The following is a 27906-nucleotide window of genomic DNA, read 5'->3' as shown; positions in this document are numbered from 1 at the left end:
CCGTGCCATGCAAAACAAATTTTCCCATTGGAGAAAACCCCGTTGCTTCAAAAAGCCCTCCTTCTTTCCCCGCCCTATCGTCCTATTAGTTCTTGTTTTGAACGATGACGGGTAATTCCGATTCAAAGACCGGTTCTCATAGGGCTATTGTTTTGTTAGACACGCCCTTTGGCCATGTTTGGTTGAAGGCGTAGATTTTTTTCGCCTGCCCGAAGCTCATAGTGTATCTCCTTGGAGTGGCTGATCGGAACAACCGAGCGAACTAAAGGTTGGGAAATATTCCTTCTTCTTTATATCGTGGAAATTAATGTGTAGCTTGGTTACTATATTTAAGATCAAGTTCGATTGTTCCAATCGTGTAAGGAAATGTAAACTGTCTATCTATGGCTTGTTAGCTTACGGTGTGTGGTTGCCACTGCCAGTGCTTCAGAAAAAATATTCGGTATCGTGCTATTTACTGCAGCCAGACAGCCATCCAGCTAACGTTAGTTTGTTAGGCAATCAAATTTGGATGTTGGGCAAACCACCACACTTGCTTGTAAACGAGATGGCATAAGTTGTAACATAGTATTATATAGTAAGCTCTTGAACAAGTCAAGTGAATTACAACATATCCGTCCAACAATTTTACTAGTACACTATAACTATCTAACGTCATTAGCTAGTTAGAAGAGTAGTTATGTTACTTTAGCCAGCTAACGTTAGTTAGCAGACTACATCTGCCTGGCTAGGCTACGCTGCAGATGGTTGGCTAACGTTAACTAACACACATTGGCATCATACGTTTTAAAAAGTACTAACGTTACTGTAGTATTGGGGAAGCGGGAAGGTTACACAATATTGTCTGGCTAGTGCCATTTCACCGAACTGGGTCGCTCACGACCATGACTGAGTTGACAGTGGGTTGGCTTGATGCTGAGAGTGAAAGCTGTGTGCAGTAGTCGGGAGTAATTTGTGTCAAGCCAGGACTGTTTCCCAGCTAGCTAATGTTATATTAACAAGTCAAATATTTAATATATTTGTTTTTGTAAAAGGTGAACGAACCAACCAACCAACTTCATCACTACAAGTTGTGTGCAAGATTTGACCATCCTAAACAATCTTCTAATCTTCCTCCCCAGGTGTCCCTGTCTGGATAACATACCTGTACCTCCATTCACCTGTCCATCGATTATAAATATCTTATCGTTCTACACAATCTATCTACACGATCTAGCCCCACATCTTTGTCCCATTCCTTCCGCTCTCTTGGGACTCTATTTGCATCTGCGAGCGACAGTTTGAACATCAAATAACACATAAATATGGATAAAACAGAGCTGATTCAGAAAGCCAAGCTGGCGGAGCAGGCTGAGCGTTACGACGACATGGCTTCGTCCATGAAGGAGGTAACTGAGAAGGGGGCAGAGCTGTCGTGTGAGGAGAGAAATCTTCTTTCGGTTGCCTACAAGAACGTTGTCGGGGCCCGGAGGTCAGCATGGCGGGTCATCTCCGCAATCGAGCAGAAGACCGAGGGCAGCGACAAGAAGCTTCAGATGGTGAAGGAGTACCGGAATAAGGTGGAGACCGAGTTGCGAGACATCTGCAACGACGTATTGGTGAGTTAATGTTTTTCCGTCAGCCAGAATGAGTGGGCATGTATGGCTTTGAGAGAACCAAATTTGATTTACCCAGTCCACTCTCTGCTGGTAATTGAGGACAGACTGTCTGTGACGACCACAATAAACCATTTGTGGGGGTCAATAAATGGTCAATCGTGGTATAAAAAGCTTCTTGATAGATGGAATCATCAACAAATTCTCACTGTGTCTGTGAGGCCGAGGAGAGAGAAAGAAGCTGTCATCCATTTTTTTTCTTTGGAGATGAGATGATTTGGTTGACTGACTGTGTCCTCCCTCTTTATGACAATCTATTTACTAGTAGTGCAAAATAGAACAGTCCTATAAATCCTCTGTTTGCTGTAGTGCATTAGTGGAGACCAAGACTGTTCTCTGGCTGGGTCTGCCGGTTGTCAATTATTCTAACCTTCTACGAAAAGTAACGTGGCAGGTTAGGCTAATTAATGTGGCAGGTTAAAATGCAAAAATGGTCTCAGACACGACTCAAACATATACAGTATCTAGCTAAAACCTGAGAACAGTGTTAGTTTCCACTAATGCAATGCTGCCCCTCATTCCTGGACTTTAACATTGCAGTGCTTCTATTGGTGTGATGTTTATCTGAAACTATGCAGAAAGGCTGCACCAATTGATTATCTGAGCCACAGTGGTGCAGTGGAATGACCTCCCCTTTCCACTGCTGCTCACAATCAATACAGTGCATTCGGAAAGTATTCAGACCCTTTCCACATTTTGACCAATTCCACATTTTTATTTTACAGCCTTATTCTAAAATGGATTCAATTGTTTTTTCCCCTCATCAATCTACACACAATACCCCATAATGACAGAGTAAAAACAGTTTTTAGATATTTTTTTAAAAACAATTATTCAGAACCTTTACTCTGTACTTTGTTGAAGCACCTTTGGCAGCGATTACAGCCTTGAGTCTTCTTGGGTATGACACTACAAGTTTGGCACATCTGTATTTGGGGCGTTTCTCCCATTTTTCTCTGCAGAGCCCCTCAAGCTCTGTAAGGTTGGATGTGGAGTGTCACTGCACAGCTATTTTCAGGTCTCTGCAGAGATGTTCGATTGGTTTCATGTTCGGGCTCTCGCTGGGCCACTCAAGGACATTCAGAGACTTGTCCCGAAGCCACTCCTGTGTTGTCTTTGCTGTGCTCTTAGGGTTGTTGTCCTGTTGGGGCGAAGGTTCTACTTCCAGTCTGAGGTCCTGAGCGCTCTGGAGCAGGTTTTCATCAAGGATATCTCTCCATCTTTCCCTCGATCCTGACTAGTCTCCCAGTCCCTGCCGCGGTGCCAGGTTTCCTACAGACGTGACCATTCTTGGTTTCATCAGATCAGAAAATATTGTTTCTCATGGTCTGAGAGGCCTTTGGGTGCTTTTTTGGCAAACTCCAAACGGGCTGTCATGTGCCTACTGAGGAGTGGCTTCAGTCTGACCACTCTACCATACAGGCCTGATTGGTGGAATGCTGCAGAGATAGTTGTCAGTTTGACCGTGCGGCCAGCTCTAGGAAGAGTCTTAGTGGTTCCAAACTTCTTCCATTTAAGAATGTAGGCCACTGTTCTTTGGGAGCTTTAATGCTGCAGATTTTTTCGTGTAACCTTCCCCAGATCTGTATCTCGACACAATCCTGTCTTCTAAAAACCTGTTTTCACTTTGTCATTTTCAGTTATTGTGTGTAGATTGAAGATTCCATTTTAGAATAAGGCTGTAACATAACACAAGGTGGAAAAAGTGAAGGGGTGTCAATACTTTCCGAATGCCCTGTATGGTTTGCAGGCACAGGCCGTAAAGGCAGGCAGGACCTCTTTTCTTCCTCTTTTTACATTTCACTGAATAGTTTTATTAGGGTTGTCAACAGAACAGTCATATGTTCTGAGTCAAAGGGCACAGCAAATGTCCACATAATAATGGGCTCTACTTGGTAGACTGATGTTTAGTTGGCTTGGCTGTTTGAGTTTGATATGCCAGATCAAATGAGGCAAAACAGCAGTATGTGAACTGGGCCTCCAGTGGGGATGTTGGAGCATCTAGACACGATCAAATCAAATGTATTTATATAGCCCATCGTACATCAGCTGATATCTCAAAGTGCTGTACAGAAACCCAGCCTTAAACCCCAAACAGCAAGCAATGCAGGTGTAGAAGCATGGTGGCTAGGAAAAACTCCCTAGAAAGGCCAAAACCTAGGAAGAAACCTAGAGAGGAACCAGGCTATGTGGGGTGGCCAGTCCTCTTCTGGCTGTGCCGGGTGGAGATTATAACAGAACAAGGCCAAGATGTTCAAATATTCATAAATGACCAGCGAGGTCCAATAATAATGAGGCAGAACAGTTGAAACTGGAGCAGCAGCACGGCCAGGTGGACTGGGGACAGCAAGGAGTCATCATGTCAGGTAGTCCTGAGGCATGGTCCTAGGGCTCAGGTCCTCCGAGATAGAAAGAGAGAATTAGAGAGAGCACACTTAAATTCACACAGGACACTGAATAGGTTCAGGAGAAGTACTTCAGATATAACAAACTGACCCTAGCCCCCTGACAAATAAACTACTGCAGCATAAATACTGGAGGCTGAGACAGGAGGGGTCAGGAGACACTGTGGCCCCATCCGAGGACACCCCCGGACAGGGCCAAACAGGAAGGATATAACCCCACCCACCTTGCCAAAGCACAGCCCCCACACCACTAGAGGGATATCTTCAACCACCAACTTACCACCCTGAGACAAGGCTGAGTATAGCCCACAAAGATCTCCGCCACGGCACAACCCAAGGGGCACCAACCCAGACAGGAAGATCACATCAGTGACTCAACCCACTCAAGTGACGCACCCCTCCCAGGGACGGTATGAAAGAGCCCCAGTAAGCCAGTGACTCAGCCCCTGTAATAGGGTTAGAGGCAGAGAATCCCAGTGGGAAGAGGGGAACCAGCCAGGCAGAGACAGCAAGGGCGGTTCGTCTCTCCAGAGCCTTTCCGTTCACCTTCCCACTCCTGGGCCAGACTACACTCAATCATATGACCCACTGAAGAGATGAGTCTTCAGTAAAGACTTAAAGGTTGAGACCGAGTTTGCGTCTCTTACATGGGTAGGCAGACCATTCCATAAAAATTGAGCTCTATAGGAGAAAGCCATGCCTCCACCTGTTTGCTTAGAAATTCTAGGGACAATGAGGCCTGCGTCTTGTGACCATAGCGTACGTGTAGGTATGTACGGCAGGACCAAATCTGAGAGATGGGTAGGAGCAAGCCCATGTAATTCTTTGTAGGTTAGCAGTAAAACCTTGATATCAGCCCTTGCCTTGATAGGAAGCCAGTGTAGGGAGGCTAGCACCGGAGTAATATGATCAAATTTCTTTGGTTCTAGTCAGGATTCTAGCAGCCGTATTTAGCGCTAAATGAAGTTTATTTAGTGCTTTATCCGGGTAGCCGGAAAGTAGAGCATTGCAGTAGTCTAACCTAGAAGTGACAAAAGCATGTCTTTTGAAGAACATATCAAGACCATTTCAAGGACAGCTTTTTTTCCATCTACGTAACATTGCAAAAATCAGAAACTTTCTGTCCAAAAACGATGCAGAAAAATTAATACAGATCAGGGTCCAGAGTAACGCTGAGGTCCTTCAGTTTTATTTGAGACGACTGTACAACCATTAAGATTAATTGTCAGATTCAACAGAAGACCTCTTTGTTTCTTGGGACCTAGAACAAGCATCTCTGTTTTGTCCGAGTTTAAAAGTAGAAAGTTTGCAGTCATCCACTTCCTTATGTCTGAAACATGCTTCTAGCGAGGGCAATTTTGGGGCTTCACCATGTTTAATTGAAATGTACAGCTGTGTGTCATCCGCATAGCAGTGAAAGTTAACATTATGTTTTCGAATGACATCCCCAAGATGTAAAATATATAGTGAAAACAATAGTGGTCCACAATGACACGTTACAATAATACTTAGCAGTTGTGGTACTGATAATATTAGCAAGTGACTGCACTGCCATAATCCTGGTTTTATACAGGAAGGTTTTTACTTGTTCTATACATTTCCTGTTCAACTGAGCAAATTTTAAGCACACACCTTGATCCCCATGTTGTATTGAATGACTCAGTGACACTATTTTGGGGATCAACTGTAGCATGAGCTGTCATGGGCTGGTCATATGCCCCAACCCAATGAGATGATGGTGGATCCTGTGGCCTTTGCTGTCCCTCAGTTCTTTGTTATACAGAAGGGCTGTGGCTGCATCTCAAATGGTACACTATTCACCCCATATAGGGCTTTGGTAAAAAGTAGTCAACAGGGTGCTATTTCAGACAGAATCCTAGTGTCGTCTGGAAGTTGCCTGACCTGTTTGCATTGATGTCTTATCTACTGTCACTATGGGAGAGTTTATTCTTACTCCTGCCTGCAGGGCTTAAGTGGGTGTGGCCATGGTGACAGACGGTACCTGTAATCTCTCTCCGATTACTTGCCGGTGCCACAGCCCCCTAATGTTCATCCACTTTAAAAGACACGGTTTAACACCAAGGTGTGCCGATACTATGGGCTAACTTCTAATTCTGCCTGTTCCAGGAGTGGCCAGTTTATCCACTGGAGCATGATCTACTCTTTATGATTGACTAATGTAATCATAGCTGCCCCCCCCCCCCCTTTCTATGGATAGAAAAGAGCAGAAGCTTTATCTGACCAGGACCCAGTCGTAGAAGACTCATGCAACACCCTGAAGGGTGTCTCTGTCAACTGCATTCTTGACATACTCACCTAAAGCGTAAAGCAAGACTGACATTCTCATTAGTTAGTGCATGACCTTCCCATTGGCTCACTATTCAGTTTGTGTGTGTGTGTATAGTACTCGATGAAACCGTATGAACATTTCATATCACGATTACAGTGACCGAAATTATCACTGTTATCAGTATTATCGCTGTATTGTTAAAATGTGTGGAAATGTTCAAAAAGTACTGATAGACACACTCAAATAATTTCACCAAGTTTTATTTTGAAAACCAACAAACAACAAATAAAATTAGCAGCACAATGCACTTTGTGTCCATAAACATTAAACTAATAACATTAAAGATGACACTATGTGGCCATGAGAGGTAAGTTTCCCCAGTGCAGGTTTAATCGAACACAACCTGAAGTAAGCAAATCCAAATAAAGAAACCAAAAATAAAATTAGTAGCACTCACTTTGTAGTGAGGCACGGCAACCTTCATCAGCCTCAAAGCCAGGCCTCTCAACAATTTTTGAAATGGCATCATCTCCTTTGCAATGTAGTATGAAAAGGCTGTAGTGAGGTCTTGAGCATTTGTTTTTGATGTGGGTGCATCCGCAGCCTGCCTTTTAAAAAAAAATGCTTGCTCGAGTGTCTGTGTTACAACTGTAGATGAGGGACCAGTAGCATCACTGGGTTTGCCTGCTTGCACGCCCACTCTGTAAACAAGGGAATGGCAAACGTAGTATTATTATTGGTGTTATTTATTATTATATACACACACAGTATCTTCTGTGTAGCATTTCAGTATATGCAATGACCCAATGCACAATTGACATAAATACAAATGTCTTAAGAAGACAGTGATAGTAATTACAATGAGCCCAACAATTGACGTAAATACAGGAGTCTATAGTTTTCTCCTGTTGAAACACTTTTACAACCGAGTCGACGTCTGCCGGATTTTAAATGAACAAAATATGTTGGTTGGTTGACTAAACCACATAACGTGTTATCGTGTGCAACGGCCGAATAGAGTCTGCAAGACACACGACGCATACAGCAGCAGAGCAACGCGTAGTGTTTTTACAAGAGTAGGTAACACTGAAAGCTTCAATTGACATTGTTGACAGGCTATTAGCAGACAAACCATGACATTTTCCCCCATTCCGAAGTCCCACATCATGCATTGAGCTAAAAGTGAACTTACCTAGCATTCCCTATAAAGTAGTTGGTGGTGGTCACGAAGATGACTCAAGAGATTTGAAGTGTTGCCCCCTTTCGCGGCATTTTTTGTTGTTGTTGCGTGTTCTGCAGACAGGGTGACCATCTTCGATTTTTAAGTTTCCCTAAGCACTTTCGTAAAACCCAACATATGACCACCCTTCAGATTTGGTCCTCTTAGAAGGCAGAAACATCTCCCGAGTGCTGTCACTGCCTTACGCCATGTTTCACATGACGCCACGTTGCGTGCTGCGCCTACGTCAGACTGTTGCTAACTTTGGTTGATGCTGGACAGTATTTACCGTGAGTTTTTCAAACCGCGGTAATCAAACACGGTTTTAATGATAATTGAAAAGGCAATACTAATCGTCAGGAATTTTACTGTGGTTTATCGTGAAACCGGTAACCGTTTCATCCATATATAGTACTACTCTTTATTGTTAACTTACTCAACCAGCTCCATAACCCTCTGTATATATGTGTCACCATCATGCTTTAAATAGGACAGAGATGTTTGTGTGAAGCGTAGCTGTATTTTTCAGTTTATCCCTCAGAACAGTGTGGGTTGCATCCCTAAAAGCACCCTATTCTCTATATAGGGCACTTTTGACCAGGTAGTAGTATAGGTCGGCTGATAGTATAGGTCGGCCGATTGTGATTTTTCAACGCCAATACCGATTTATTGGAGGACCAAAAAAGCTGATACCGATTTAATCGGCCGATTTTGTTTTATTTATTTGTAGTGATGACAATTACAACAATACCAAATTAACACTTATTTTAACCTAATATAATACATCAATAAAAATCAATTTAGTCTCAAATAATGAAACATGTTTAAATAATGCAAAAACAAAGACACACTAGCCCTGAGCATACAGTACCAGTCAACAGTTTAGACACACCTACTCATTCCAGGGTTTTTTCTTTATTTTTACTATTTTCTACATTTTAGAATAATAGTGAAGACATCAAAACTATGAAATAACATATATGGAATCATTTAGTAACCAAAAATATCTTAAACAAATCCAAATATATTTTATATAAGATTCTTCAAAGTAGCCACCCTTTGCCAAGATGACAGCTTTGCACACTCTTGGCATTCTCTCAACCAGCTTCATGAGGTATTCACCTGGAATGCATTTCAATTAACAGGTGTGCCTTGTTAATTTGTGGAATTTCTTTTCTTTTTAATGCGTTTGAGGCAATCAGTTATGTTGTGAGAAGGTAGGGGTGGTATACAGAAGATAGTCCTATTTGGTAAAATACCAAGTCCATATTATGGCAAGAACGGCTCAAATAAACAAAGAGAAACAACAGTCCATCATTACTTTAAGACATGAAGGTCAGTCAGTACAGAACATTTCTAGAACTTTGAAAGTTTCTTCAAGTGCAGTTGCAAAAACCATCAAGCGCTATGAGGAACTGGCTCTCATGAGGACCACCACAGGAAAGGAAGTCCCAGAGTTACCTCTGCTGCAGAGGATACGTTCATTAGTTAACTTCACCTAGATTGCAGCCTAAGTAAATGTCTCAGAGGTTAAGTCAAAGACACATTTCAACATCAACTGTTAAGAATCAGGCCTTATGAATCAGGCCTTAATGATTGTTTTTGTTCCAACCGCTGTGTCTTTGTGAGACGCAGAGTAGGTGAATGGTTGATCTCCACATGTTTTGTTCCCACCGTGAAGCATAGAGGAGAAATTGTGATGGTGTGGGGGTGCCTTCCTGGTGACACTGTCTGATTTATTTAGAATTTAAGGCACACTTAATCAGCATGGCTACCACAGCATTCTGCAGTGATACGCCATCCCATCTGGTTTGCGCTTAGTCCCACTATCATTCGTTTTTCAACAGGACAATGACCCATAACACTCCTCCAGGCTGTGTAAATGCTTTTTGACCAAGGAGAGTGATGGAGTGCTGCATCAGATGACTTGGCCTCCACAATCACCCAACCCAATCTCAACCCAATTGAGATGGTTTGGGATGAGTTGGACCGCAGAGTGCAGGAAAAGCAGCCAACAAGGGAAAAGCATTCCTCATGAAGCTGGTTGAGAGAATGCCAAGAGTGTGCGAAGCTGTCATCTTGGCAAAGGGTGGCTACTTTGAAGAATCTCATAGAAAATATATTTGGATTTGTTTAAGATATTTTTGGTTACTAAATGATTCCATATATGTTTCATAGTTTTGAAATAACTACAATTCTACAATGTAGAAAATAGTACAAATAAAGAAACCCTTGAGCGAGTAGGTGTGCTTGATTGGTACTGTATGTTGGTCTATACAGTTGTTCTCTATACTCAATTGTGAAGTACACACTTAATTCTAGGTGTTTGGTGATGGAGGAAAAGTTCAGTTGTATAGTATTTCTTGTGGATGAGGTTTAGATCTAGCTCCCTGGTGGATTAAAGCAGATTACCAGTAATCCAGACAGGTCCACCATCTATTCAGGTGATTCCTAACTCCAGTCTTGCAGTTCCCTCAACGCACACATACACCCTTTTGATCTGAGCTGTGATGGGGGTGTCAGGCTGTTCATCGAAGCAAGCCAAGCTCTCATCCGCACAGGCCCTTAACTTAACCTACATACACTGAGTGTACAAAACATTAGAATATCTGCTCTTTCTATGACGTAGACTGACCAGGTGAATCCTGGAGAAAGCTATGATCTCTTATCGATGTCACTTGTTAAATCCACTTCGATCAGTGTAGATGAAGGCAACGAGATGGGTTAAATAAATATTTTTAAGCCTTGAGACAATTGAGATATGGAATGTGTGCCTTTTGAATGGGATATGGTAGTAGGTGCCAGGTATACCGTATTGTGTCAAGAACTGCAACACTGCTGGGCTTTTCACACTCAACAGTTTCCCGTGTATATCAAGAATGGTCCGCCACCCAAAAGACATCCAGCCAACTTGACACAATTATGGGAAGCATTGGAGTCAACATGGGCCAGCATCCCTGTGGAATGCCTGATGAATTGAGGCTGTTCTGATGGTGGGTGCTCTTAATGTTTGGTATACTCTATATGGCATGCAGGACCATGGTCAAGTGGGCAATATTCTCGGCACAAGCCACATGTACACGCCTCCCCACTGGAGACCAGGGTTCAATCCCAGTCTCCACCCTTCATCCTATGTCACCCTTCTATAGCTATACCTGTCAAATAAAGAACAACAAAATATTCTGTTTAAATAACACATCGTCCTGCTGTGTCACTTCCTGTCCTGTGTGTAAAGGAAGCTGTAACCCTGACAGACACGGATGTTCATTGAGGATGCAGCCTAGTGTTTTGGTGTGGCAGGCTCAACACTGAGCTAGTTCGCACACTGGCTGAGCAGCATCTGTGTGCTCTAAATCTGCATTGGCCATCTGTTAGTGCCCTGTGGGCTCGTGCCTTGGTGCTCCAGCCTCGTATTACATAAGTATGTGTGCTATTACATATTCTAGGTAGTGGGTACACGCAGGGACAGTGATGTTTGTCTGGTCAAGTTATCACACATTGGGTACAGTAGGTGATTTGTATTGCCTATCTGTCTGTGCTGTCACGCCAACTCATTGTCATTTCATGTTTGGTAAATATGTCATTGTTTTGGTCAAATTCCATTGACAATGCCACCATGTGTCCCCCCTGTGGGAGATAGATTGAGAATCTCCTCACCGCCGCCCATCAAATTAGCCTACATTTAGCAATTGGTTGTCTATTTCACACTATGTTGGGGTATAAATCTGAGTATAATTCTTGTATAGATGTTTATTTATAAAAAAAAAAAAAAAACGTATTTAACTCGGCAAGTCCATTAAGAACAAATTCTTATTTTACAATGTCGGGCTACCCCGGGCCAAACCCTCCCCTATACCGGACGACGCTGGGCTAATTGTGCGCCACCCTATGAGACTTCAGATCACGGTGGGTTGTGATACCGCTGTGCCACTCAGGAACCCTCAAAATGATGTCAACCCCAATACATGTTCGTGTCATCGTCACCAATCGGCTGCATTCGCCTTCACTTAACGGCTTCAACTACCATCACTGATTTCTATATGCTAGCTTTGCTACCAGCTTATATGAATGGGAGTTAGCATTTAGCAGACCCCCCCCCCCCCTTTTCTCTAAACCCTAAAATGACAACTTCTAAGTATTATACAGTGAAAACAGACAAATATATCCAAATGGGATTTTATTAACCTGTTAGATCACAGAAATCATGACTGATTTCACGAATATCCATTTTGGTAGATTTGTTGAATGGGTGCCAATGACGGCGCCCTTCTATCCCCCACGTTCTGCGTTCCAATGATCTCTTTACCCACATGCATGGAGTTGGCAAGAGTACAAACAGATCTGGGAGCAGGCTGGATTTGTGTAACCTATGGTAAGCTGTTCATGAACCCATACAAACCCATAAGGATACTGACTTGACCAATGTTTATGATGACTGCGTAATATGCTGCTTCTGGTACTGTGTGATGTGCAATGGGTTAAATGGTGTAAGTCAAAATAAAAGGGGTCTGGAAGCGTTTAGTTTTTGTCTGTGCTAGTGACACTGTTAATTTGCTCTCGTCACCATGAATAACGGGGATATGCCATCTGCTGTGGTCAGATGACCGTTTAAATGTAGCTAGGCTATGGAAAGAATCCAGCTCAGTGGTCACAGTATGGCACTACAGCGTCAACATTGTCATCTACTTTCACTTTATTTCATGTGCTCCTGCTACTTGGTTGTTCAGGTGCATAGGGAGGTCAGTGACTAACACTTGTGGTATAGGGTGAAAGTCAACGTTGGCTAAGTGTTGACGACATGACCGTGCCCCAGCGCTCTGTTTGAATGGATGTGTCCCAAATGGCAACCTATTCCCTTGATAGTGCATCACCCATAGGGCACTGGTCAAAAGTTGTGTGCTATATAGAGAATAGGGTGCCATTTGGGACGCATACTGAATGTCTGAGCACATGTTTGTTGGGAGGCGGTAGGGAGGTTTACAAATTCCTCCCCTCTATCTGTGAAGGTTGCTGGTGACGATAGGAAGAGAAAATATTTATTCTGTCCTGATTCCCACCCTCCCACCAGGGATAAGATCAAACTGGAAGAAATAGTCTGTCACAAATAGCACCCTATTCCCTAAGTGGTGCACTATTTTTGAGTCATTTGGGCCCTGGTCAAAAGTAGTGCACTATATAGGAAATAAAGTGTCATTTGGGACACTCATAGAGAGGATGGCAGCAGAGAAATGAGAGAGAAATTCAATCCAGGCAGAATCCAGGCTGTATCATAAGCGGCCGTGATTGCGAGTCCCATAGGGTTTGGCCGGTGTAGGCTGTCATTGTAAATAAGAATTTGTTCTTAACTGACTTGCCCAGTTAAATAAAATGAAAACCCAGCATGTTCACTTGAGGAGTCTAAGTGAGCTCTCCACAATAACTGTCAGGCCCAATTATGAGGTTTTTATTTTGCCTTGTAAAATGCTCAGTTAGAGGTGCTGAATCATGCCATGAGCCTTTGAGGACTTCTGCTTCACTGACCTGCTAACACACGCATACCTGCTGCGCGCGTGTGCGCACACACACGTTCTGCGGTGTGGCTGCTGAGGATGGAGGAGTGCCTCTCTAAGGATGTTTGTGGTGACGATTTCACTCTGAGGAAATGGCTGCCAGTTCAGCCCATTTCCTGGGTTTGCTGCGTGGCTTAAGTGTGTGCATGTGGGAGCATGTGACTTCTCAGAACAAGCCTCAGTTAAGCTGTACAATTAAACGGATACTTTGGGATTTTGGAAATGAGGCCCTCTATCTACTTCCCAGTCAGATGAACTCATGAATACCATTTTTAGGTCTCTGTGTGCCGTTTGAAGAAAGTTGCTAGCAATTGCGCTACCGCTAGTTAGCAACTTCCTTCCAACTGCATGCTGACTTCCTCCAAACTGCAAGATATCCACGAGTTCATCTGACTCTAAAGGGCCTCATTCCCAAAATCCCAAAGTATCTCCCCTCTCTGTGCATCTCTACAGCAGTAGTATGATGTCATGGGACACTCACTGTGAACAGTTGGTTGTATAGGTGTAGTGAGGGTGGGTGGCAGGTAGCCTAGTGGTTAAAGCATTGGGCCAGTAGCTGACAGGTCGCTGGTTCAAATATCCAAGCTGACAATGTGAAAAGATCTCTGGTGTATGTGACAAAACACTGTGTTTTGTCAGTTGCCTGTACATCAGTACTGTGGGGCAGGTGTAGTTGCCTGTGGGGCAGGTGTCGTTGCCTGTACGTGTGGCGATCATTACATTTTGTCAGGTGGTAACTGTCATGCAAATAACTGCCAGTCTCACGGTAATTTAACGTTAATTAACATAAACGTTTAGCATCTCCTGGCTTCCACGCATAGGCTACGAGCCACTGATGTAGACATCTGGAACATCCACATTTTTAAAAAGTATTTTTACATTTTGTTTTAATATAGTTTATACCATAACAATTAATCCATTATTTATTTTAGGCAGGTATAAAGAAACATGATATGAAAAAAGTTTTGCCCATTTCAGAAGATGGCTGTGGGTTACACTAGTCCATTTAGCAGACAAGATTTGCCTGTAATTCCTGTGGCATTATTTGATATTAATATAGTTGAAGTCGGACGTTTACATACACTTAGGTTAGTCATTTAAAACTCATTTTTCAACCACAAGTAATTTTTTCCAACAATTGTTTACACACAGATTCTTTCACTTATAATTCACTGTATCACAATTCCAGTGGGTCAGAAGTTTACATGCACTAAATTGACTGTGCCTTGGAAAACAGCTTGGAAAATTCCAGAAAATTATGTCATGGATTTAGAAGCTTCTGATAGGCTAATTGACATAATTTGAGTCAATTGGAGGTGTACCTGTGGATTAGAGGTCGACCGATTATGATTTTTAAACAGCGATACCGATTATTGGAGGGCCAAAAAAGCCGATACCTATTAATCGGCCGATTTTTATTTTATTTATTTATTTATTTGTAATAATGACAATTACAACAATACTGAATGAACACTTATTTTAACTTAATATAATACATCAATAAATTCAATTTAGCCTCAAGTAGATAATGACATGTTCAATTTGGTTTAAATAATGCAAAAACAAAGTGTTGGAGAAGAAAGTAAGAGTGCAATATGTGCTATGTAAGAAAGTGAACGTTTCAGTTCCTTGCTCAGAACATGAGAGCATATGAAAGCTGGTGGTTCCTTTTAACATGAGTCTTCAATATTCCCAGGTAAGAAGTTTTAGGTTGCAGTTATTATAGGACTATTTCCCTCTGTACCATTTGCATTTCATTAACCTTTGACAATTGGATGTTCTTATAGGCACTTTAGTATTGCCAGTGTAACAGTATAGCTTCCGTCCCTCTCCTTGCTCGAACCAGCAACACAACGAAAACAGCCAGCCACCCTCGAAGCAGCGTTACCCATGCAGAGCAAGGGAAACGACCACCCCAAGGCTCAGGGCGAGTGACGTTTGAAACGCTATTAGCGCGCGCAAACTAGCTAGCCATTTCACTTCGGTTACACCAGCCTAATCTCGGGAGTTGATAGGCTTGAAGTCATAAACAGCGCAATGCTTGACGCACAACGAAGAGCTGCTGGCAAAATGCAGGAAAGTGCTGTTTGAATGAATGTTTACGCTCCTGCTTCTGCCTACCACCGCTCAGTCAGATACTTAGATACTTGTATGCTCAGTCAGATTATATGCAACGCAGGACACGCTAGATAATATCTAGTAATATCATCAACCATGTGTAGTTAACTAGTGATTATGATGGATTGTTTTTTATAAGATAAGTTTAATGCTAGCTAGCAACTTACCTTGGCTTACTGTATTCGCGTAACAGGCAGTCTCCTTGTGGAGTGCAACGAGAGGCAGGTCTTTATTGCGTTGGACTCGTTAACTGTATGGTTGCAAGATTGGATCCCCCGACTGACAAGGTGAAAATCTGTCGTTCTGCCCCTGTACAAGGCAATTAACCCACCGTTCCTAGGCCGTCATTGAAATTAAGAATGTGTTCTTAACTGACTTTCCTAGTTAAATAAAGGTATAAAAAAAACATTTATCTGCAAATCGGCGCCCAAAAATACCGATTTCCGATTATTATGAAAAATTGAAATCGGCCATTCCGATTAATCGGTCGACCTCTACTGTGGATGTATTTCAAGGCCTAAAATTCCAGAAAATGAAGTCATGGCTTTAGAAGCTTCTGATAGGCTAATTGACATAATTTGAGTCAATTGGAGGTGTGCCTGAGGATGTATTTTAAGACCTACCTTCAAACTCAGTGCCTCTTTGCTTGACATCATGGGAAAATCAAAAGAAATCAGACAAGACCTCAGAAAAAAATTGTAGACTTCCACAAGTCTGGTTCATCCTTGGGAGCCATTTCTAAATCCCTGAAGGTACCACGTTCATCTGTACAAACAATAGTACGCAAGTATAAACACCATGGGACCATGCAGGCGTCATACTGCTCAGGAAAGAGACTGGTTCGGTCTCCTAGAGATGAACGTACTTTGGTACGAAAAGTGCAAATCAATCCCAGAACCACAGCAAAGGACTTTGTGAAGATGCTGGAGGAAACCGGTACAGAAGTATCTATATCCACAGTAAAACAAGTCCTATATCGACATAACCTGAAAGGCCATTCAGCAAGGAAGAAACCACTGCTCCAGAACCGCCATAAAAAAGCCAGACTACGGTTTGCAACTGCACATTGGGACAAAGATTGTACTTTTTGGAGAAATGTGCTCTCGTCTGATGAAACAAAAATATAAATGTTTCGAGGAAAAAGGAGGAGGCTTGCAAGCCGAAGAACACCATACCAACCGTGAAGTACGGGGGTGGCAGCATCATGTTGTGGGGGTGCTTTGCTGCAGGAGGGACCGGGGCAGCTCCAGCAGGGCAGAAATTTGACAACCTGACTTGTTGGAAAGGTGGCATCCTATGACTGTGCCACGTTGAAAGTCAGGTCTTCGGCAAGGCCATTCTACTGCCAATGTTCGATAATGGAGATTGCATGGCTGTGTGCTCGATTTTGTTAATTTGTATGTATGTATGTATGTATGTATGTATACTGCTCAAAAAAAATAAAGGGAACACTTAAACAACACAATGTAACTCCAAGTCAATCACACTTCTGTGAAATCAAACTGTCCACTTAGAAAGCAACACTGATTGACAATAAATGTCACATGCTGTTGTGCAAATGGAATAGACAACAGGTGGAAATTATAGGCAATTAGCAAGACACCCCCAGTAAAGGAGTGGTTCTGCAGGTGATAACCACAGACCACTTCTCAGTTCCTATGCTTCCTGGCTGATGTTTTGGTCACTTTTGAATGCTGGCGGTGCTTTCTCTCTAGTGGTAGCATGAGACGGAGTCTACAACCCACACAAGTGGCTCAGGTAGTACATCTCATCCAGGATGGCATATCAATGCAAGCTGTGGCAAAAAGGTTTGCTGTGTCTGTCAGCTTAGTGTCCAGAGCATGGAGGCGCTACCAGGAGACAGGCCGTTACATCAGGAGTTGTGGAGGAGGCCGTAGGAGGGCAACAACCCAGCAGCAGGACCGCTACCTCCGCCTTTGTGCAAGGAGGAGCAGGAGGAGCACTGCCAGAGCCCTGCAAAATGACCTCCAGCAGGCCACAAATGTGCATGTGTCTTCTCAAACGGTCAGAAACAGACTCCATGAGGGCCCGACATCCACAGGGGGTTGTGCTTACAGCCCAACACCGTGCAGGACGTTTGGCATTTGCCAGAGAACACCAAGATTGGCAAATTCGCCACTGGCACCCTGTGCTCTTCACAGATGAAAGCAGGTTCACACTGAGCACATGTGACAGTCTGGAGACGCCACGGAGAACGTTCTGCTGCCTGCAACATCCTCCAGCATGACCGGTTTGGTGGTGGATCAGTTATGGTGTGGGGTGGCATTTCTTTGGGGGGCTGCACAGCCCTCCATGTGCTCGCCAGAGGTAGTCTGACTGCCATTAGATACCGAGATGAGATCCTCAGACCCCTTGTGAGACCATATGCTGGTGCGGTTGGCCCTGGGTTCCTCCTAATGCAAGACAATGCAAGACCTCATGTGGCTGGAGTGTGTCAGCAGTTCCTGCAAGAGGAAGGCATTGATGCTATGGACTGGCCCGCCCGTTCCCCAGACCTGCTTTCGTCCAGGTCTGGGATGAGATCCCTCAGGAGACCATCTGCCACCTCATCAGGAGCATGCCCAGGCATTGTAGAGAGGTCATACAGGCACGTGGAGGCCACACACACTACTGAGCCTCATTGACTTGTTTTAAGGACATTACATCAAAGTTGGATCAGCCTGTAGTGTGGTTTTCCACTTTAATTATGAGTGTGACTCCAAATCCAGACCTCCATGGGTTGATAAATTTGATTTCCATTGATAATTTTTGTGTAATTTTGTTGTCAGCACATTCAACTATGTAAAGAAAAAAGTATTTAATAAGAATATTTCATTCATTCAGATCTAGGATGTTATTTTAGTGTTCCCTTTATTTTTTTGAGCAGTGTGTGTGTGTGTGTGTATATATATATATATATATATATATATATTGTCCACTTCAGTTATTATACAGAACATATAGGCCTATGGTCTAGGCTACGTAATGCATGTGACTATGATTAGAAAAAGTTGCAAAAAAATGCATGTGCTTTTTCTTGCCTTAGACTGCACACGCTAGGCATCAAGTGATGATATTCTCACCCATCAGACTATTCTCAATATAATCTTGTCTTTACATACACTAAATAATGTGTGAAATGAGTTATTTATCATGAGCCTGTTGGAACAGGGGCAGTGGGGGGAAAAAAGACATCTGTATGCACTTGAATAGCGAATGGAGGACGCTTTTCCCCGGTTCGTTTAATACCAGCCAAGTAGAGCGCCGTTTTGGAGAAGCCTAGTTACCATGACTCAACAGTCACATGGAATTTGACTGCGGTCATGGCTCGTGACTGCCAGTGTGGTTGTAGTATGGTCATCGTAACAGTCCTGCCTGTATGTCAGTGCTGTGCTCTGGCATGTGTAGTTGCCTGTGCGTCAGTGCTGTGCTCTGGCATGTGTAGTTGCCTGTATGTCAGTGCTGTGCTCTGGCATGTGTAGTTGCCTGTATGTCAGTGCTGTGCTCTGGCATGTGTAGTTGCCTGTGCGTCAGTGCTGTCACCAAGCGTCTCACCCAGGCTGTCAGATTGTCGTCACACCCATGCCGAGCTGATAATCAGGTATTAGAGAGCCAGCATTAACTGCGGCCTGCAGTTGGTATCACCTTCCCTCAAGCCTTTCACTGAGTTCTCTATGCCTCCGCATCTTTCACTGTGTCTTCTGGGTTCGCCCACTACACAGATGAAACACTATGTCATTGTAATTCCTCCCTGCCTCCCTCCTTGGCTCCCTCCTTGGGGCTGAACATTGGCCTCACCATGCTGTAGTACTGACCTCCGCAGGTGCAGGGAGCTGATAACTGCTTACCACACGTGTGGTCTAGAGCCAGTTTGTGCTGTCATGCCAACTACCTGTCACTCACTGCCATGCCGAACACGATTGACTCGACGATAACAATTATGGAGTAGACGAGCACAAACGTATGTGGGAACAGGCTACCTAACACACGTGGTCTCTAGGTAGGACTCTGTCTACTGCTGTAAGCAGCGTGCCCTTATTAAGAGGAAGTGGACGATTGTTCGGTTTACACAGGAAGCTGGTTGTGGAGTGCTCATTCTTTCGTACCAGTGTTATGTGCATGTAAATGCCACCACAATCTGTTTGTGGGAGTAGCACACAATCTGAGGCAACGGATAAGTCAACAAAGTACAGCTACAATAATTGATAGCGGTTTGTCCCAAATCGCACCCTATATGGTGCGCTAATTTTGACCAATTCTGGGAATCGGGTGCTATTTGGGACTCATTCAATGTTTTATATGTGCGATAACCATGCAGAGTGTTTTGGTATGTTTACGAGAATGTAACTCCAAAAAATAATGTCCAAGGTTTTATTTAACCCGAGTCATCCTGCACCATTGGCCAAAGGAAGGAGTCCATCACATTTGATTTTTTTCCCTTTTTGTAAATTATATTTCCCGTTGCTGAAGAAGCACTCCCTCTCTGGATGCCACACTATTTTCTTTCTCCTCTTCAAAGCAGATCATATTAATGAAAAATATACTATTTTTCTTGAAGTTACAACTTCTAAGCATTTCTTCCAATTATGTTCTCCCTCCAATTTTAATTATTGAACTGTGGCCTGTCATGGAATCCTGCCTGTACAAAATGAGTTGGGACGTGTCCCAAATGGCATGTGTCCCAAATGGCACCCTATATAGTGCACACATTTTTACCAGGGCCCCAGTGTACTATGTAAGGAATGGGGTGCTATTTAAGACGACGCAGACCTGCGTCTCAAATAGTTCTTCACATTAATATTAACTCTCCTCCTGTCGGTTTTTCTCCCTCAGGGGCTGCTGAGCAAATATTTGATTGAAAATGCTCCCAATGCGGAGAGCAAAGTGTTCTATTTGAAGATGAAGGGAGACTACTACAGATACCTGGCTGAGGTGGCCTCCGGAGATGACAAGAAGGGTAAGTACTGGTCCTCTGGACTTATCAGTGCCAAATGGCACCCTATTCCCCATATAGTAGACTACTTTTGAACACGGACCATGTCTATTCTCTAAGGGCCTATGTCAAAAGTATTGCATTATATAGGGAATAGGCTGTCATTTGGGACTCAGATTCTTTCTCTCGGGGGGGGGGGATTTTGATAGTTACGTATCACAATATTTCTGGATGATATTATATCGATATTTGACTCCCAAGTTTCAATTTGTGAACATTTTTTATGTATTTATTTTTGGCTAGTGTAGGTAGTGTTAGCTAGCGCTAGTTTGCTGTACCTGCACCAAATCGGCGGTATTTTTAAATTTAACTAGGCAAGCCGGTTAACAACAAATTCTTATTTACGATGACCGCGTACCCTGGCCAAACCCTAACCCAGTCTTTAGGGGACTCCCAATCATGGCCAGTTGTGATACAGCCTCTAGTACTGAGATGCAGTGCCTTAGACCGCTGAGCCACTTGGGAGCCCAACAGCCTATAACTTGTTCTCCATCTTCTTTTTAAATAGTGAGCAACATGTTTTCAGCACTTATTTCCCTGACTGATCAAAACTAGTTTTCTCCTCTCCCTCTGCAGCAGACATGTAGTGAGCAATATGTTTGGCACATCAAATCATAGTATCAATTCGCAAAACATCTAGAAACGTGAGAATCGCAATGCATATCTTATCAACACCTAAGTATGGTGATAATATCGTATCGTGAGGTCCGTGTCAATTCCTGGCCCTAGCTCCCACTGTCCCTCCCTTTTAACTGGAGTTTACAGTGGATAAAAGCATGAACTTTATTGTAGTAGAAAGGATTACAGGGGCTTATGAGGTTGTAGTCTGACCATGAAATGAAATGATGGTTATGTTGTAGAGCAGACAGTATACCAGGGAGGACAGCAGCTCTGCGTCCCAAATGGAACCCTATCCTCTTTCGTGCACTAATTTTGACCAAAGCCCTGGACCCTGGTCAACCATAGTGTACTAGATGGGAAATGAACCGGGTGCCATTTGGGATGCTCATCAGTTCTCTTTTGTTTTGTTGTCAGACCGTATGTGTTGATAGGACATCTGTTTTTGTTTTCCTGTTTCCCCTCAAATCATTATAGACCTTGAAGGTATTTAACAAGCGTTTACTCAAGCATGCATCACCCTCTATCTAAATACATTCTGTGTGTTTGAGTGCCATCCAGACCTCTCGCTTCAGGGGATTCAAGTTTGTTGATTTATTGCAGGCTGAGTTAGTTTGGGCTCTGAACGTGGAGATGGGTATATGAATGTTCCCTCCCTGGGGGTCTCTTCCCTCCCTCTCTGCCCCAATTGAAGATGGAGGGGGTTGAAACGGGGAAGGGAGGATGTCTGGCACCAGCTACAAAACAGTTGAAATGTTGGCCTAGGTCTAATCAGTTAGTAGCATAACGCTTGCTGGCTTATTTTGGCAGCCACTTCAGGCACTCTGCAATTAGGTCCACATGGATCATATCAGGGGATTATTTGGTACTTTTTAATTATTATTTTATATATATATTTTTCTATTTTACCCCCTTTTTCTCCCCAATTTTTTGCTATCTTGTCTCATCGCTGCAACTCCCCAACGGGCTCGGGAGAGGCGAAGGTTGAATCATGCGTCCTCCGAAACATGACCTGGTTAACCGCTCTTAACACCCGCCAGCTTAACCCGGAAGCCAGCTGCACCAATGTGTCGGCGGAAACACCTTTCAACTGGTATCCGGGGTCAGCCCGCAGGCGCCCGGCCCCTCCACAAGGAGTCGCTAGAGCGCGATGAGCAAAGTAAAGCCCCACCGGCCAAACCCTCCCCTAACCCGGACGACGCTGGGCCAATTGCGCGCCGTCCTATGGGACTCCCGACCATGGCTGGTTGTAGTAAGCACAGCTCGGGATATGAACCCGGGACCATAGTAACGCCTCTAGCACTACTGCATGCAATGCAGTGCCTTAGAGCCCCCGGTACTTTGTTATTCTTAATGCCAGGGCACTATTTGTGGCTTCGGTGCTCAACAAAGGATATTTATAAGCCCATTATCTCATATAGCATAGCTCTCAGAAACACTTTCAGATAGGCTGACAATTGTCAGAACAGTGGCCAGGCCAGAGCAGGGAAAGGAAAGTGATGCCATCTGGAGCAGTGATGGATTCCTAGAGACACATGACTTCCTGACCAAAGTCACATTTTTACAAAGGTTGGGAAATGAAACCGAGACCATTGGTTTGTCCCAAATAGCGCCTTTATCCCTAATGAAGTGTACTACTTTTGAGCCTATGGGCCTGAAATGTAGTGCACTATATAAGGAGTAGGGTGCCATTTGGGACATAGAGAATGTTTTTAGAGTCAGAGCTCTATCTTAATTATTCCTTCTTTACCCCCCTCCTCTCCACAGAGACAATATCCAACTCTCAAGACTCCTACCAGGAGGCGTTTGACATCAGCAAGAAGGAGATGCAGCCCACTCACCCCATCCGCCTGGGCCTGGCCCTCAACTTCTCTGTCTTCTTCTACGAGATCCTCAACTCCCCAGAGAAGGCCTGCTCACTGGCCAAACAGGTCGGGAAAATGACACAATGCAGAAGCCCACACTGGCGGCATCCCACTCTGCACCCTATATAGTGCTTTATTTTGACCGGGACCCATATGGTTTGACCGGGACCCATATGGTCAAAAGAAGTGCACTATATAGGGAATAGGGTGCCATTATGTTGTGCGCACTATACAGGGACAGATATGTATTATATGCCCTCTCTCTCTACCTTTCATCTCCTTGTTCATATGCGTATATCAACCATTTTATTATTTGTGTGGGTGCTCGTAGGCCTTTGATGACGCCATCGCTGAGCTCGACACACTGAGCGAAGACTCGTACAAAGACAGCACCCTCATCATGCAGCTGCTGAGAGACAACCTCACAGTAAGTACCCTCCTGCCTCCCTCCACAGAGCCACGAGATTGGTCAATGCTGCACCACATCTGCCCACCCTCCACCGAGTGACATGATTGGACACATCCCACCTACATCCATTGACCAACACAGGCACTGACTGCAACCCCCTCTAGTGTATGTGCGACTTAGTTTAGTGTTTTAATCTCAAGCAGTGCAATATGTGAATGATTAGCTATGATTATAGGGGTTTGAAATGATTTGACCTAAGTGGAGCACATGTATTACATTTACATTTTTTACATTTAAGTCATTTAGCAGACGCTCTTATCCAGAGCGACTTACAAATTGGTGCATTCACCTTATGACATCCAGTGGAACAGCCACTTTACAATAGTGCATCTAAATCTTTTAAGGGGGGGGGGGGTGAGAAGGATTACTTTATCCTATCCTAGGTATTCCTTAAAGAGGTGGGGTTTCAGGTGTCTCCGGAAGGTGGTGATTGACTCCGCTGTCCTGGCGTCGTGAGGGAGTTTGTTCCACCATTGGGGGCCAGAGCAGCGAACAGTTTTGACTGGGCTGAGCGGGAACTGTACTTCCTCAGTGGTAGGGAGGCGAGCAGGCCAGAGGTGGATGAACGCAGTGCCCTTGTTTGGGTGTAGGGCCTGATCAGAGCCTGGAGGTACTGAGGTGCCGTTCCCCTCACAGCTCCGTAGGCAAGCACCATGGTCTTGTAGGGGATGCGAGCTTCAACTGGAAGCCAGTGGAGAGAGCGGAGGAGCGGGGTGACGTGAGAGAACTTGGGAAGGTTGAACACCAGACGGGCTGCGGCGTTCTGGATGAGTTGTAGGGGTTTAATGGCACAGGCAGGGAGCCCAGTCAACAGCGAGTTGCAGTAATCCAGACGGGAGATGACAAGTGCCTGGATTAGGACCTGCGCCGCTTCCTGTGTGAGGCAGGGTCGTACTCTGCGGATGTTGTAGAGCATGAACCTACAGGAACGGGCCACCGCCTTGATGTTAGTTGAGAACGACAGGGTGTTGTCCAGGATCACGCCAAGGTTCTTAGCGCTCTGGGAGGAGGACACAATGGAGTTGTCAACCGTGATGGCGAGATCATGGAACGGGCAGTCCTTCCCCGGGAGGAAGAGCAGCTCCGTCTTGCCGAGGTTCAGCTTGAGGTGGTGATCCGTCATCCACACTGATATGTCTGCCAGACATGCAGAGATGCGATTCGCCATCTGGTCATCAGAAGGGGGAAAGGAGAAGATTAATTGTGTGTCGTCTGCATAGCAATGATAGGAGAGACCATGTGAGGTTATGACAGAGCCAAGTGACTTGGTGTATAGCGAGAATAGGAGAGGGCCTAGAACAGAGCCCTGGGGGACACCAGTGGTGAGAGCGCGTGGTGAGGAGACAGATTCTCGCCACGCCACCTGGTAGGAGCGACCTGTCAGGTAGGACGCAATCCAAGCGTGGGCCGCGCCGGAGATGCCCAACTCGGAGAGGGTGGAGAGGAGGATCTGATGGTTCACAGTATCGAAGGCAGCCGATAGGTCTAGAAGGATGAGAGCAGAGGAGAGAGAGTTAGCTTTAGCAGTGCGGAGCGCCTCCGTGATACAGAGAAGAGCAGTCTCAGTTGAATGACTAGTCTTGAAACCTGACTGATTTGGATCAAGAAGGTCATTCTGAGAGAGATAGCGGGAGAGCTGGCCAAGGACGGCACGTTCAAGAGTTTTGGAGAGAAAAGAAAGAAGGGATACTGGTCTGTAGTTGTTGACATCGGAGGGATCGAGTGTAGGTTTTTTCAGAAGGGGTGCAACTCTCGCTCTCTTGAAGACGGAAGAGACGTAGCCAGCGGTCAGGGATGAGTTGATGAGCGAGGTGAGGTAAGGGAGAAGGTCTCCGGAAATGGTCTGGAGAAGAGAGGAGGGGATAGGGTCGAGCGGGCAGGTTGTTGGGCGGCCGGCCGTCACAAGACGCGAGATTTCATCTGGAGAGAGAGGGGAGAAAGAGGTCAGAGCACAGGGTAGGGCAGTGTGAGCAGAATGTATAATATACCATTTAGCTTCACTTTTATCCAAAGTGACCTACAAAGTGATCAAATTTTTAGATGGTGACTTCTGAAATGCTTATGGTCAGTGCATTGTTAATGTTTTTTTTGTCTTGTGTGTTTCAGCTATGGACGTCTGATAATGCAGCAGATGAGCCAGAGACTGGAGAGGAAGGAGAGAACTGAGATGCTCCCTGTCCTTCCTCGCCAAGAAAAAAAAGAGAAAGACCCCCAAAAATATTTTACACTTCATTCCTTATTGTTCCACTCGAAATGATTCTAGTAATGAACGCCTGTCGTTACCGAGGAGCTGTCAGTATGTGGGAAATTTAAATAATTTTTGTTTTCACCACGACTCAGAGTTTTGGTATGAATAAAAGCTAAATTAAAGTAAATAATATCGCCATTCCTGAGTTTGTGTTTGCCCCGACCTTCCTGACGTGCAGTTTCTGCTGTAGAAAAGTATTCGCTTCACTTTAACATCAACATTAACTGTCTGTCCAACATGACAATATAGGATGTATGTGTATGTACACTCCCGTACATATATATTTGGACAGTGATGCTAAAACTTGTAATTTTGCTCTGTGCTCTAGCATTTTGGATTTGAGATCAAATGTTTTATGGGACAACGGTACAGACTTTCCTTTTTGGGGGGGGTTCACCGTTTAGAAATGAATGTACTTCTTGGAAAGTGTTTGGACAAAATCACTAATAGGTGTTCCATTTAGTCAAAAGTTTAGTATTTAGTCTCATAGTCCTAGCAGTGTCTCCATCAAGCTTCTGACTTTGCAAATAGTTTTGGTTGTTTCTGATCATTTTGTGCCCAATAGAAATGAATGGTAAATAATGTGTTGTCATTTTGTGGTCACTTTTTATTGTAAATAAGAATATGTTTCTGAACACTTCTACATTAATGTTGATGCTACCATGATTCCGAATAATCATGACTGAATTGTTAATAATGTTGAAAGATCATACCCCCAAAACATTCTAACCTTTCACCATTACCAATAACAGTGGAGGTTAGGGTTTTCTTTTGGGTATGATATTTATGCATCTAACTTTCCCACTCATCATTAGCCATGATTATCCGTAATCACACATTCATGTAGACGTGTGCAGACACATTCTAGTCTTACTTCCAATAAAAGTGACTATAAAATTACGCAATACATTATTTACCATTTCTATTGGGCACGACATAATCTGAAACAACCAAATCAAACTGCAATTGCATCTAACCAATGGGTAGTCCCAAGCTTGGTGTTGTCCGTGCGTGCTGGGAATATGGGCCCAAATACTACACTTTTTGACTACATTTAATACACTAAGTGAATTTGTCTAAATACTTATGACACCTTACAATAGGGGGACTAGATACATAATGTGCTTTCATTTCTATACAGTGAAAAAAAGCCTAAAATAGACCGCCCGAGTGGCGCAGGGGTCTAAGGCACTGCATCTCAGTGCTAGAGGCGTCACTACAGACACTGGTTTGATTCCAGGCTGTATCTCAACCGGCCGATTGGGAGTCCCATAGGGCGGAGCACAATTGGCCCAGCGTCATAAGGGGTAGGCCGTCACTGTAAATAAGAATTTGTCTTAACTGATTTGCCTAGTTAAAGAAATATTGAATAAAAAATGCAATAAAAGGTGACATTCTGTGCTGTCGCATAGTATGAAACATTTGATTTCCAATCCAAAATATTTGATTTCAAAGTCCTCATTGCTGGAGTGAAGAGCCAAATTAAATGTTTTGCTTCACTGTCCAAATAAATATATGTGTGTGTGTGTCCAGAAAGATCTATTTAGTACATTATGAAAGACCATTTGCAAACAGCGAGCATGGAGCAGTCTGGGCATATGGTGGGGAGGGAAAGAAATGTCAAGCTGACCCAAATTTTACAGCTATTCTGGCGTGCCTCCACGGTTTGGTCTTCCAAAAAAGGTTGCAAGGTAGTTGCATCTGCCAGCACCTGCTGGACCATGTAAGCCAACCTGTCATGTTGGTTTTGTCCCAAATGGCACCCTGTTCCCTTTATTATGCACTACTTTTGACCAGAGCCCTTGTCAAAAGTAGTGCACTATGAAGGAAATCGGGTGCTGTTTGGGATGCAGGTTGTATGGTAACTTGAATACTCCTGCCACCTGTATTGTATGAAGCTGCTGAGGTTGTCCAGCCAGTGGTTGCCTCCCTATTACCTATATTAGTGCACTACTTTTGACATGGCCCCTAGGGCTCTGGACAAATGTATTGCACTATATACGTGTTATTTGGGATGCAGACTCAGCAGAGCATGTGCTAAACATGGGCTCTTGTTACAAGGTCTCTCCCTTTTCGGAGGTCGCAACAACTCCTTCCTAGTTATTATATTATTCAACGTTGAGGTGACCATGTGTTACTTTTTAGCATGTCTGACAGTAAAAAGGTGGCACTTTATGAAGACAAAACAAGTGAAATGACAAGTAATGCATGCCCATTTTTCAATGTACACTGGAATGGGAATCAATATTGCATACACAGAGTCCCATTTGTTTTTGCTTAGTACTTTTCATTGCAGGTTTGTGCACATGTTAGAGGGTGTGTGGTTTGTCCAGTGATTGTCTTTAGAGATTCGGACCACTTTTGTGGTTTTCTTTGCTAACCGTTGATTGTCGTCCCCAAACTCTTGTGAAAAATGTGTAATCGCCTACGGAACATCTATGTAACGTTAATAAACATGACATTTTATAAACCATAAA

At 44.0% G+C, this 27906-nt stretch overlaps 1 protein-coding gene and 1 long non-coding RNA gene across 2 annotated transcripts; one reads left to right on the top strand and one right to left on the bottom strand.

The window, feature by feature from the left end:
* Positions 1-100: 100 nt before the first annotated feature.
* LOC118386676 (14-3-3 protein zeta-like) lies at positions 101-27906 on the top strand. The gene is made up of 6 exons (XM_035774404.2): positions 101-268; positions 1122-1598; positions 20070-20193; positions 22615-22778; positions 23044-23139; positions 25288-27906. Exons 2-6 carry the CDS (start codon positions 1305-1307, stop codon positions 25345-25347), a joined length of 738 nt encoding a protein of 245 aa, XP_035630297.1. The 5' UTR covers positions 101-268; positions 1122-1304; the 3' UTR covers positions 25348-27906.
* LOC118386677 (uncharacterized) lies at positions 6595-8453 on the bottom strand. Its single transcript, XR_004826267.2, has 2 exons — positions 7543-8453; positions 6595-7051 (listed from the first exon to the last, which is right to left on the bottom strand). It is a non-coding gene; the product is annotated as an uncharacterized LOC118386677 (long non-coding RNA).

Source organism: Oncorhynchus keta, chromosome 8 (genome assembly GCF_023373465.1).
Source record: "Oncorhynchus keta strain PuntledgeMale-10-30-2019 chromosome 8, Oket_V2, whole genome shotgun sequence".
NCBI lineage: Eukaryota > Metazoa > Chordata > Actinopteri > Salmoniformes > Salmonidae > Oncorhynchus > Oncorhynchus keta.
This window is presented reverse-complemented; position numbering and strand designations above follow the sequence as displayed.